Below are 14,271 nucleotides of genomic sequence, written 5' to 3'. Positions count from 1 at the left end.
TGCATTTCTTATGGTTCTAGGGGCCTCCTATCTACACTAATAAAAGAGTAACATGCTAATTGACCATACCTTCACGACGCCCACCAGCCAATCAGGAGTGAGTATGCAAATTAACCCAACAAAGATGGTGGGTTAATTTGCATACACAGGCACTGAGCGGCTGGGGGCGGGATGCTTGCGTCGTCGCCATGGCAATGACGCAGGTGTTCCGCACCGCCCCAGCCACTCCAGGCCTCTGGGCAGCGTGGGAAGACAGAAAGGCGGTTCCGGGCCAGAGGGAAAAGGCGGCTCCGGCCAGAGCGAAGGCGGTGCCGGCAGCCAGGGGAAGGAAGGCCCATTCTTGCACGAATCTTCGTGCATCGGGCCTCTAGTACAGTATATAAATATATATTGTGACATATTCATGCATTTCAGTTCTCTAATATATGTTTTGAAACTTTATTTGCTATTTTTTCATATAACTTCACAGTATCATTATTTTTTTAACCATTTCTTAGTGATTTCTTCCTCAGTACTTCAATTCTCCTTTCGTTCTTTTATTTTTCTCTTTCATGGATGCCATGTTCTTTGGAAGCTTGTTTAGACCAAGTTAATGGCCTTTTAGGCTTCCTCCACGTGAATAGGAGCTCATTTTTTGAATAATTAGAACTATAGTATATGTCATGCGTGGGGGGGAGGGGAGGGAAGGCATCAGGATGTTAGAGATGCTAGGTGGGGCATGGCCAAAAAAAGGTTGGGAACCACTGGTCTAGAGCAAGACTTACTCAAGATCACGTGTGGTGTATTTCTACACAGGTCTGAGCTGTGTGGGTCCACTTGGATGTGGATTTTTTTTTTCAATAAATATGTTAGAACATTTTTGGAGATTTGTGACAAATTTTAAAAATTCTCAGATGAACCTTATGATTTTCTCAGTAACATTTCCTTTCCTCTCACTTAGTTTATTGTAAGAATATAGTATACTAGTAACCTGGTGCATGGATTCGTGCACATTGAAAGGAAATTAATTAGAAGGTGGCCGGCGGTGCGGGACTGGGTGAGAAGGGCCGAACACGCCCTGGAGCCAACCTCCCGCAGTCCCTTCCCCGCCAGCTGCACCTGGGGTGGCGCCATGGCTCGAAGGACGTCTGTGGGGTCTCTCCAGCAGGTGGGGATCCCTCGGCCTGGCCTGCGGGGATCGGGCCAAAACCGGCTCTCCGACATCCCCTGAGGGGTCCCGGAGTGCAAGAGGGCACTCTGCAAAGTTGCTGAGGTACAGGGTGTAGAACGCAAACACAAGTGTGCAGTAACCAGATTTGGGGCAACAGTGCCCCAGCAACAACATAACCCACAGCCAAAGGTGGAATCACACGGCCCCACGAGGAATCAGGCTCCCTCCTCTCTGGCTTCAGGGTGCATCATCCGAGAACCTCCACTGCCAAGTCACTGCAGCTCAGCAGTTCCTGAGTTGAGTGTCTGCCCCCTGGTGGTCAGTGCACATCCATAGTGATCGGTGGGACAGTAGGAGGGAGACTTAGCCTATTAGCCTTTTATATATATAGATAGTACACCTGACATACCAAATATGTGTAAATTGACTGTTTATATTCTTAGTAAGGCTTCCTGTCTATATTAAGCTATTAGTAGCTAAGTTTTGAGGGAGTCAAAATTACACGTGGATTTTTGACTGCACAGAGAGTTGGTGCCCTTAACCCTGGCGTTGTTCAAGGGTCAACTGTATTCTGCTCTTGAAACAATCTGTTTCCACGTGGGTCTAATTAAACAGGAAACGAGTTTGACATGAATCTATGGGTCATGACCCTATTAATTATACTAAAGCCCAGAAGAATCCTGAGTGAATATCCATTTGACTCAGATTCCAGGCCCTGTAGATTTGAGAACAGGAACTGGATTCCCAGAACTCCTGAGGTCATTCTGAATAACTTCAAAATTACTCCAGCTTTCTCTGCATTCTACATTTTATTAACAGGTGTTACTTAGGGCCTGACGAAAGTAAAGACATTAAGATGTTAAAGACTCTTAACCCTGAGTGCTAAGAAATGATCCTTTGTCTCCTCTTACTTGCCTGTGTCTCCCCATAGTTTGCTGTCCCGAGTTGCAAATCCTCTGCTATTTCTGAATAAACTCAATCTGGGTAGCTAACGGCCGTTGTTATTTCTTTTCTTTTCTTTTTTTTTATAGCATAGGTGGAGATTTATTAAAGAACGAGTACAGACTCCCACGTAGGGAGGGGGAAGAGTCCCCTATTTCATTTTTTAAGGTGGACAACACCAACTGATCAATTTAGAGCACTGAGAAGCCACGACTGAATTATTATAAATAATCATAAATAACCACGAGAAATGTGAATACAGAATTCTTCATTAGGCTGTATAAAAAAATGAGGCCTCCTTGAGTAATGGTCTCATGAACGATTTCAATTAGAAATCCTGATTCTGGAATTTTCTCCCAGTTTGCCATTAACTAGTTGGAATGATGCAAGTCACTCAACCTCACTCATCATTTGTAAAAAGAACACACTGAGAGATCATATCTGTGGCCCTCTCCAAGAGTGAAATCTATAATCCCATACTTAAATTATAGAAAATATACCGAACCCGGTGGAGATGTCCCTGAGATAGAAGAACGTTGCCTATCTCATATACGCATGCGGTACTTTTAAAATCCTATATTTTTGAAAAGAATTATGGTTTCTTAAGCGCTTACTATTTTAGTCAAGGCACTGGACTTCATTAAATGGAATCCTGCCAACCTTTCCACCATAAATTCTCATTGCAGGTGGCACATCTTCAACCATAAGAATCACTACTGAAAAGTCGCTGGAAAGTGCAGTTAAAAATCTGCTCTTCTCCGTCTCCCAGAAGGCATCTTCCAGTGCTTTTCCGTTAATCATCTGACAGGCTGCGAGACAGTCGGCAGATAAACAAAAGCATCCTGACAGGTTGAGGGAACTGTGCATATTTAGCTTCGATAGTCACCGAAAATTCCACAGCTGGAAAAGGTGAAGTGACCCAGTGAAATTGGCATCTGGAACACATAAGGTGTGAAAAGCCACCTCCTCCTCCAGTGACCTGCCAAGCTTAGAGTTGAGTTGATGCAATTACCTTGCGTGCGCAGCTGTGGAAGCCAGGTCTACATGATCGTGTTTGCCTACAGAGAACATGGGTCTAGAGCAAAGCATGTGTAAGAAAACCTGACAGAACCCACCTATGCTGAGGAGGTTCTGCCGAATGTCATGCGCACTGCAAAAGGTTCCGGCCGCGTTGTTATTAGACCAGTTCTATAAGTGATACATAGCGTGCCCTCCTTTCCAAACTAAGACGGAATGTATGTATTCTAACAATGTTTGTTTGGCTTGCTTTCATTTTTGTTTTATATACAGACACATTCACTCTTCATTTTATTATTTTTTAAATACATTTTTATTGATTTCAGAGAGGAAGGGAGAGGGAGAGAGAGAGAGAGAGATAGAAACATCAATGCTGAGAGAGAATCATGGATCGGCTTCCTCCTGCACGCCCCACACTGGGAACCGAACCCACAACCCAGGCATGCGCCCTGACCTGGAATTGAACGGTGACCTCCTGGTTCAAAGGTTGATGCTCAACCACTGAACCATGCCAGCCGGCTAACAATAATTCTCTATAAGGCTCAACTATTTCTATTTTCTCATAATTACATCACACTCTATGAGATACACGTTAATAAAAATTTAGCTTTATATGCCTGTGTAAGAAATCACCTTTATTGAAAAAGTGTCCTACAAGATTGGTTTACTGCTTAAAGACCACTTGTCCATAGGTCAATGTGAGGCGTCTGGATTTTTATTTATTTATTTATTTATTTATTTATTTATTTATTTATTTTTTATTTTATTTATTTTTTTTTTTCTAGACTCAATGCCACTATTCTCCTCTCTGTTGAAAGGCAGGAAAATGTTGAAGTAATGAAACTTATCCAGCCACTGAATAGGTTGGTTAGAACTGGCACAAACTCCAAATTACTCTTGCATACACTGTCCCCCCTGCCTGGCCATGAGCACCGTCAAGCAAGGTCTACGGGCATGCCCGAGGCATCTGAATTTTCAGATTCAACACCTCATCTTTCTGTGAGACCCCCAGTGCCTGGGTGAAGTCAGTTGCCAGCGTGGGCATCCTCTGAACTGTGCAACCCAGCAGCTGATTCCTAAGAACTGGCTCTGGAAACCCAGCTAAGGGCTCGAGAGTTAGGTCCCCGCAGGGCCTCACCCAAGTTATAACGAAACAGCGTTTTAGGACACAATGCTCTTCGACAACCCTGCTGTGCTCGAGGCCTTGAGATAGCGCCTGGCATCTCGCCTTCATGCATGTCCTAAGTTTAAGGATTCAAATTATCAGTCTCTGTCACTTGCCTGGAAAGTACAGTTTCTACCAGAGCACAAAGGTACAGTTTCTAGTCTGGGATCCTCTACTTACTCAGCCAATCTCCACTGTTCAATAAAGAAAATGCACTCAAATACAGACTTCAGAAAGCAAGGCCCTGTCTGTTCCGTTCTCTAAGCTTCCTCCCTTTCTGGAATAAGCCTGGGCACAGTGGGCACATGATAAACGGATCCCCGGGCAATGAATTTATTCACATTCCAAGCCTCGATTTCAACACCTGAAATTAAGAACACTATTATTTATTTGTCTTGCATTTCCTATAGCTTCTATAAAAATTAATATGTACTTAAGCAATTTTTAAAGTGTAAAGTGTATGTACCTATTGGGTATAATTATTTCGGTATTTGAGGGCAATTCACAGAGAATACATCTTTAAACCGAATTTCTAGGCAATGTGTATATGGAGCCTGTAAAACTTAAAAAATGCAGCTGGACAACCCATCTGTGGACGTTCTAAAAATAAATTCCCAAAGATTGAGATTAAGGAGACTTAAAGTCATTATTCAATAAGGAAAGGCAATCAGGAAAGAAAGTATAATATATAAGAAAGAAAGGTGCATTTTGCTAAGCAGGTCCCAGCATGCGCCACTGTCAAAGCCATTGCCTAACAAAATTCTAGAGTATTTCCCTAAGGTGTCCGCTGGCGGCTAAGGCTTCGGTTCCCCTTTGATATCAGAGCTTTGTTCAAGGTATGGGGGTCTCGGGAGGAGTTTTTGTGTGTATATTCAGGAACACGACCGGCATTGAATCTTACACATGGCACAGGCTTCTCAAGGAGCAACTCCCACTGCCAGAAGACTAATTGGAAACTGATGCTTCCTGTCTACCCAGACTTCTGAATTTGCTGGGGCGTTAGCTCTCATCGCAGTTCTTCTCTTCCAACATTCCATCCAGTTAATGATTCCTCTCAAGAATTTTGTGTGGAAAAGGACAGCTGCCAAGATGCTTAGAATCCTAATGTAACTGAAAAATGCATCATCGATTGCGCGGAAGGAGGGAAACCACGTAATCAGAGACAGAACTGCTACCCACACAGTCCTTATATTTCACCAACACCAGCTTGGGAAACCAATTGTAAGAAAATGGGTAGCGTTCCTGTGTTACCAATTCAACAGCTATTTACCAAGTATCACAGAAACTGCCTGAAGTTGAATAAAACTTGACCACCAAAAGTGCACATTTGTCTTATACTTTTAGTCAAGGATTTTTACTGAAAAATATTTACCAGCAATGCTCTATTTCCCCCCACATAATAAATTAAATTACATGTTCATTATTTTTAACCATTTAAAAATTTTCAATTACAGTTGACTTACATTAGTTTCAGATGTACACCCAGTGATTAGACATATAACTTATTAAGAGATCATGCCTATAAATCTCATAGCCACGTGACACCACACATAGTTGTGAGAATATTATTGACCATATTCCCCAGGCTATACTTTATATCCCCATGACTATTCTGTAACTATCAATCTGTACTTCTAAATCTCTTCACTTTTTTCACCCATCCTCTAAACCCTCCCATCTGGCAACCCTCAAAATATTCTCTGCATCTATGAGCTTGTTTCTGTTCTGCTTTCTTCATTTATTTTGATTTTTAGATTTACTTGTTGATAGACATGTATTAATGCCATTTCATTGTTCATATTTTGATCTTTCTTCTTCTTCTACTTCTTCTTCTTCTTCTTCTTCTTCTTCTTCTTCTTCTTCTTATTATTATTATTATTATTAAAGAAGACCCTTTAACATTTCATGGAATTCTGGTTTGGTGGTGATAAACTCCTTTAGCATTTTCTTGTCTGGGAAGTTCTTTATCTGTCCTTCGATTCCAAATGATAGCTTTGCTGGGTAGAGTAATCTTGGTTGTAGGTCATTGGTTTTCATCACTTTGAATATTTCTTGCCAGTCCCTTCTGGCCTGTAAAGTTTCTGTTGAGAAATCAGCTGATTGTCTTATAGGAGGTCCTTTGTAGGTAACTAACTGCTTTTCTCTTGCTGCTTTTAAGATTCTCTCTTTGTCTTTATCCTTTTGCATTTTAATTATGTTGTGTCTTGGTGTGGGTCTCTTTGGATTCATCTTGTTTGGGACTCTCTACCCTTCCTGGATTGTAGGACTATTTCCTTCACCAGGGAAGGGAAATTTTCTGTTATTATTTTTTTAAGTATGTTTTCAACTTCTAGCTCTTGGAAAAATGGTAGCATACCTGGCCTCTTGTCTCCTTTCTTGCCACAGAAGAGCTATACCCCATTGAATTAATAAGTGCTAAAAAGTATGCTTATTCATTCATTTAGACAATAATAAATTTAAGGCACTATTCTAAACACTGGGTATATATAGCACAAAGCTCCTGCCCTCTTGGAGCTTAGATTCCAGATGGGAAAAGAGAAACTAAGAAAAATTAAAGAGTGTTAAGCACTGTGCAGAATATAATAAAGCATGATAAGGGAGACATGTCAGAAGCCATGTCTGAGATGTGTCATGTAGATACATAGGACTATTTGTACATGCCAGCCATAAGATCCCCTCTTAGAAATAACTACATATATATTGTCTGAATGGATCAAAAAAACAAGTCCCAGGGAGATTGTCAGAGGGAATCAAAAAACAAGACCCAAGTATATGATGTCTACAAGAAACCTACTTAAAATAGAAAGACATATAGATTAAAAGTAAAGGGATGGAGAAAGATACACCATGCTATCACTAATCAAAGGAAGTAAGAGTGCCTATATTAATTTTAGTTCAAGTTGACTTCAAAGCACAGAAAGTTATCCAGGTTAAACAGAGACATTATATGATGATGAAGAAGAAAACTGTCCAAGAAAACAGCTACCTTTAATGTGTATGTGCCTAAACCCAGAACATCAAAACTACGTGAGGCAAAAACTAAAACAATCCAAGAAAAATGTGATTAATCCAATATTATAATGGGAGAGTTTAACAACCTTCTCCCAGAAAGGGACAGATTCAGCTGCAAAAAATTAGTAAGGACATAGTTGAACTCAACAACACTATCAATCAAGTGGATATAATTGAATTCCATAGACTACTTCATCCAACAACAGCAAATCACACATTCTTTTCTATCTCACATGGAACATTCACCAAGAAAGACCACATTCTGGGCCATAAAACACACCTTTAACGAATTTAAAGAATAAAATCCTACAGGATCGTCACACAGATGTCTATAGCAGCTTAATTCACAGTTCCCAAAACTTGGGAGCAACCAAGATGCTCTTCAGTAGAAGCCCTACTAAACTGTGTGACAGCCGGACAGCGGGATACTATTCATTACTGAAAAGCAAGGAGCTATCAGGCCATGAAGCACAGGGAGGAGACATGAATGCATATGACTCAGTGAAAGAAGTCAATCTGAAGACTGAAAACTGCAGGATTCCAACTATGTGACACCTTGGAAAAGGCAAAACCACAGAGATAGTGAAAAGATGAGTGGATGCCGGAGTTTAGGGGTAAGGGAGAGATGAATAGGCAGACCACAGAAGATTTTTAGGACGTGAAACTACTTCATAAGACACTACATTGGTGAATGCATTTGCCAAAAGCCATAGAATGTACAACAGGAAAACTGCTGTATATCAATGCATGATTAAATTAACATAGAATATATACCCATACATATGCATTCCAGTATTTTCAGCACCTTATATACATCAGCTCATTTAAAAAAAATAAATATGTATAAGGGAGATTCCATTACTATTTCCATTTGAAGAACGATAAAATTAAAACATACATAAAGCAATAACCCAGAGAAACGTGATTAAGCTAGACGCTGAGATTCAAAATCAGCTTTTTCTCATTCCAGAATCAATTCTTATATTCCCTCTGCCACACTGAAATTAAAGAATCCGAATTATGGGTCTATATATTCATTTGGGCATTTTCATATAAACTAATCTGTCATTATTTTACAAATGTTTTCAGTTTTTTTTCTTATCTGTTAAATATTTTGTTCCTAAAAGTCTTCAGATTGCAATTCAAACAGGGTCATTTTGAGCATTTTTGCCAGAATAGTACCATTCCATAAATGCAGGGTGGTATTAGACAAAATTATAAACACTAAACAAATTTGCGTCTAAATTGAAATGACACTATTTCCAAAGAAGTGAAAATGAATTGCTGGTGTGTTTACATCTTCTTCTTCATTACAACTCTGATCCAACACTAAAATAATGCATACAGGGTACCACTGCTCTCTCCTGTCAGCTTTAGTTTAATTTCTACACGTTCAGTTGCAATGACTCCGAAGTCTAGATAGGAACCATAATGTAAAAACCAAAAGAACTGAAAAATAGTTGAGTCAATTTTAGGAAAAGATATATTAACACCATATTCAGGTATGCTGAATTAATTTCACAAAAGGAATCAGAAAATTTTATTCTGATGGAAAAAGGTGTGTGTGTTACAAAATTAAATTTAGCCTGTAAAACTAGTTTACACTTAAAATAAAACTTTTCGCCATGGCTGGGTGGCTCAGTTAGTTGAAGCTTCACCCAGTACACCCAAAGTTCCCGGGTTTGATTCCCAATCAGGGCACATTCCTAGATTTCAGGTTTGATACCCTGTCGGTGCACGTAGGGGAGAGAACCAATCAATGTTTCTCTCTTCCTCTCCCTCCTCTCTCTTTAAAACCAATTATAGATATATATACATATATATACACATATATATATGTATATGTATATGTATATATATATATACACACATACATTTAAAATTTTTTTAACTTTGCAAGACTAGAAATTAAATTAATTTGTTTACAATATCCATTCCTCTAATAAATCAATATGTAATATTTGTGTGCAATCAAAGCATGATACTGGAAGATGTGAGAGTATATGGTTATATAGTGCCTGGATCAATTTATGATTTCACTCAGTATGATGTAAAGTGTTAAAACACTGTGTTTAGAAGCTAGGGCTTAGATAAATACCAGGGGAGAATATGCAAAACACATGGAATCCCAAACAAATAACCTGAAAATGTCGCCAATATCAATTATTATTAAACTATTAGAGGCCCGATGCACGACAAGAGTCGGCCTCCCTTCCCCCGGCTGCCGGCACTGGCTTCCCCCTGGCACCCGGGCCCCGGGCTTCCCTGGCAGCCCCGGCTTCGTCCTGGAGGACATCCAGCCTAATTAGCATATTACACTTTTATTATTACACTTTTATTATCATAGATGCCACGGGTGAGGTATATAAGCACAGGAATGCAAGACTGACACTCCGAAGTTACACTGTTCTTTTTATAAAAATAACCATCTGTGTGTATGTGTGGATACATATGTGTATGCACATATATGTGACATACAGATTCACACATCAACAAAATACAGTGTCTCTTCCATGGAAAACTTGTCTATTAACCTGTAATATGTTGCACAGCTTCACTCTGTTCCACTTTGGAAAGGAAGTGACGTGGAGATTGTGCACAAACAGCCATCAGAGTAACGATGAGGTCTCAGGCGTGCGCCCCGCAGGGGGCCAGGCCCCGGCCTGTTTGGCTCACCATGAACTGAAGGACCCAGAAAGCACCAGCTACGGTGCCGGGCCCGGAGGGTTAACAGAAAGACTGGGAGGCTCTAACTGGGGAATTATCATCGGCAGCAAGCTTCCACCAGGACCTTCACATCATTTTTAAAAAGGTCTTTGGACAACGTAAGGCTCCCTTTGCCATCTCTCTTGTGCCTCGCAAACCTTCACAAAGAACCGAGGAAAGCAGAATATCTGACCTGCACATTGTTCTGAATTCACCTCCCGGAGAAGGAAGTGGAGAAAATGTCCTTTTCTCTAAGGGAAAGAATAGCAGGCACTAAGAGCAGAGCCACGGCCCCTCCCCGGAGAATAGCGTGCCTGTGTTCGCTTCACCCAATCTCTGTCAATGTTTCCCAGGCGCTCGGGTCGCCATTGTCCACTCATTCTCTCGCCCGACAATGGAAGACATCAGCGCTGCGCCCACAGGGGACGAAAGTAGGTCACCCCGTGGAGCGAGCGGCCAGCCTCACTGCGGGCGCTTCTTGGGGGTGCCTGCCGTTAACGGCGCACCTGCCTCAGCCGGGGCCAGCTGGGAATAGAGTCTGGTCCGTCCTCACCTCAAACACCTCCTCATCCAGAATCCTCGTGCCGAACACCGTGATCCCGTTGGTGTCCACGATCGCTCGCTCGCTTCTGTCCAGCGGTTTGGTGGCTTTCTTCTTACAGTCCACAATCATGGTCACCGTCTTCTTCTCCACGCTGATGGCTACCCGATGCCACCTGCAAAAGCCCAACAGTAATCCTCGTGGAAGCTCCCAAGACCTGGTGGCTGAGCCATCGCTCACATGAAAGTACGTTTTTGCTCAGTGGTTAGAGCAGCCGTGGGCAAACTACGGCCCGCGGGCCGGATTCGGCCCGTTCAGCTGTTCTATCCGGCCCGTTCGGCTGTTCTATCCGGCCCGCGGAGCCGAAAGAGCGGAGGGTTCTCTTGCTCTCCCCTCCGCTCCTTTACTTTGAATTTATATTAGTTCACACAAACACTCCATCCATGCTTTTGCTCCGGCCCTCCGGTCCAGTTTAAGAACCCATTGTGGCCCTCGAGTTAAAAAGTTTGCCCACCCCTGGGTTAGAGCCTCAGCCTGCTGACTGAAGGGTCCTGGGTTCGATTCCAGTCAAGGGCACACGCCCAGGTTGCAGGCTCGGCTCCTAATAAGGGGCATGCACGAGGCAGCCAATCAATGATTCTCTCTCATCATTGATGTTTCTCTCTCTCTCTCTCTCTCTCCTCCTCTCTGAAATCAATAAAAATGTATTTTAAAAAAATGCAGTGCATTTGAAATTGGGAAAGTGAGCTGAAATGGTGCCAGAGAGAGGCTCGCTGTTTACCAGGAAGGTGCTAAGTGCCCCGGGACACAGGCAGGATGCTCAGCAGGATGGATGCTCAGCAGGTAGGATGCTCAGCAGCCCTGCTATCCCTGCTGATAAGGAGTGCCACTGGGCCTTCCCTGTGTGTGTGGCAACAAAAGCTTCATCTTGTCCCGATGGGGGTATCTGCTAAGAGACCGGGGGTGGGAGAGGGGGTAAGTCATCGTTTCCATGTAGGGAAATGCTTTCTTCCAAAGTGGGATTCCACTGAGAAAGAAAACAGCGTCCCCTCCCGCGTCCCCCGAGGCTGGCTGCGAAGGGGTCTGTCCTCTCACTGAGTGGCGGCCCCGGGACGTCCTCACTGTAGGACACAATGTGCTTCTCTGTCTTTAGTCTGTTTCACGTCTATTTCAAGTGCTTTCGTTTTATTTTTCCATTTTAATTTCAAGACAGTTATAGATCACTCCGGTGGGCTGGAGCCAAGGCGGAGACAATCTCTCTCCTTTTTCCCCGGGCTGGCAGGAGGTGGGGACGCTGAAAGCCAGCAGCGTCTGCATGTGGGGGGGAGGGGGGGGCTAATTCAGGGCACAATGACAGGCGGAGGGGAGGGGAGAGATGACCAGCCCTTTGGAGACGCGCATGCCCGCCTCGTCCTGTACCATGGTGGGTTCCGTTAGCAGATGCCGGTGCTGCCATAACCACTGGGTGAAGCTCACTAATGGTGCAAGCCGCTCTGGCTTATATTTTCTTTTCTTTTTTTTTTTTTTCCAAATGAAAAGTGCTAGATTAATATTCCAGAAACGTCTACGATTAGATCCTTAAAATTGCAGAAGCCTTCGTAAAATGTGACTTGGCAGGGCTACGGATGAGGGCCAAGCGTATTTCCACACACACAGAACCTCTGGTCTTGCCACAGCCCGTTCAGCGAGCACAGGGGTCTGCCTGGTTTGAATTGAGCAAAGATTTACACGGAGGAAGCTCTCATACCGTGAGGGTGAAATTTACACACGATTCCGCCAAGATGCCCCTGTCCTGGCTTCAACCATTCTCACTAGGGATGTGCTTTCCATGAACCGAAAATACTTACGATTTCAATTGTTAAAAGTCATAAGCATTTATTGGAATTAACTGCTCTCTGAGTGAGAGACCATGTTGACGGCACAGAATTCGGAATTCAGCATGATTTTCAGAAGAATGGTGTGTTATTGGAGAGTCTGCCCTCATGTCAGCCATTGGCTAAAACTATGACCTGTCTCTGCCACTTTCCAAATATATGATCTCGTGCAAGGGACCTAACTTCTCTGTTGCCTTATCTGTCAAATGGGTCATTACCATCACTTTCTTCAAAGAGCTGTGAAGATTAACTGTGTATGAAGTGTTTAGAAAAGTATGTAGCGCAAGCCAAGTATTACGTAAGGCTTCCTTCCAATGTTCCTCCGTCTTCATCTGACTGATACATGGTAAGGAGACCATTGGTAAGGAGACCACTGCTCTGCTCAGAACGTCTACAATGGCTTCCCATCTCACTCGGAATAGAGCGCAAAGTGCTAACAGCACAGCAACGTACTAGAGCATCTGGCCACATGTGGCTGTTCATCCCCAAAGTCCGGCCCTGCTCCTGGCAGGCTGCCACCTGGACCTCGCTTGGACCACCCAGCCACCCCTGGATCTGCTCCCCCTCCTCCTGGAATAGCAGCCTTTCGATCCTCAGCGTGACTTGCCCCATCTCCTTCACAAGTCTCTGTCCTAGTGAGGTTTTGCCTGAGCCCACTTCTTTTTTTTTTTTTTAAATATATTTTATTGATTTTTTACAGAGAGGAAGGGAGAGGGATAGAGAGCTAGAAACATCGATGAGAGAGAAACATCGATCAGCTGCCTCCTGCACACCTCCCAATGGGGATGTGCCCGCAACCAAGGTACATGCCCTTGACCGGAATCGAACCCGGGACCCTTCAGTCCGCAAGCCGACGCTCTATCCACTGAGCCAAACCGGTTTCGGCACGAGCCCACTTCTTAAAAGTGCACCTCTCCCCCCATTCTCTAAACTCTCCCCTGCTCATTTCTCTCTCCCAGGTATCACCACCTGACATACTATTTATTAGTCATTTTTTTAAAAAATATATTTTTATTTATTTCAGAGAGGAAAGGAGAGGGAGAGAGATAGAAACATCTATGATGAGAGAGACTCATTGATCAGCTGCCTCCTGCATGCCCTCCTACTGGGGATCGAGCCTGCAATCCGGGCATGTGCCCTTGACCGGAATTGAACCTGGGACCCTTCCGTCCGCAGGCTGATGCTCTATCCACTGAGCCAAACCAGCCAGGGCTTATTAGTCATTCTTTATTGTTCATTATTTGCCTGCCCAGGCTGTACACTATGCCAGGTTGGACACGTTAGCGTGTTCTCCCCGGCCCTCTCGCTGGGCTGGAGAAAGCTGTGCCGTGCCCTTAAACACTTGCTGGATTAGCCAAGCCCAAGGACTGCTTTGGGCTGAGACACTGGGCGACGGAGCACTTACTTGCCATCGGCGATGTTGACCGTGCGGAACAGCGGGTAGTCCTCGGGGGCCGGCTTCCCCAGGTGGTCTTCAAACAGGAAGACGGGCGACCTCCCGACCTCAACGCCGATCTGCTGAATGCCGTGCTCATTGTAGATGGATAAGAGGAAAGACTGAATTCCTTTTTTGGGTTTTACTGTAAATAGTATTGAAAAATCTTCGGGGAAAGTTCCTCCTGAGAAGAAAAGTCCAAAGAGTCAGATTCCGAATTTCCAAATTGCTCCTGGATCACCCCCTTATTGGCCAACTTTCTGTGTAGCCTTAGTAAGTCCCCTAAGTTCACTCAGTGATAACAACACAGGTTTAAAAGCAAACAGAGGGGACCGTGGCCAGGTAGTTCGGCTGCTTAGAGCCACGTCCCGATACACCAAGGTTGGGGGTTCGACCCCTGGTCAGGGCACATATGGGGATCGGCCGATG

At 43.6% G+C, this 14,271-nt stretch overlaps 1 protein-coding gene across 2 annotated transcripts in view; it reads right to left on the bottom strand.

Annotated features, from left to right (window-relative positions):
- The window catches only part of COL11A1 (collagen type XI alpha 1 chain), a 299,743-nt gene that overhangs the window by 109,338 nt on the left and 176,134 nt on the right, over positions 1 to 14,271 (bottom strand). For both annotated transcript variants that reach the window (XM_080648023.1, XM_080648024.1), the window contains 2 exons: positions 13,813 to 14,026; positions 10,546 to 10,708 (listed from right to left, as the gene is read on the bottom strand). In XM_080648023.1, the coding sequence (XP_080504149.1) occupies positions 10,546 to 10,708; positions 13,813 to 14,026 (377 nt within the window). The remainder of the gene's footprint in view (positions 1 to 10,545; positions 10,709 to 13,812; positions 14,027 to 14,271) is intronic.

This window comes from Plecotus auritus (genome assembly GCF_963455305.1).
Source record: "Plecotus auritus genome assembly, chromosome: 12".
Lineage (NCBI taxonomy): Eukaryota > Metazoa > Chordata > Mammalia > Chiroptera > Vespertilionidae > Plecotus > Plecotus auritus.
This window is presented reverse-complemented; position numbering and strand designations above follow the sequence as displayed.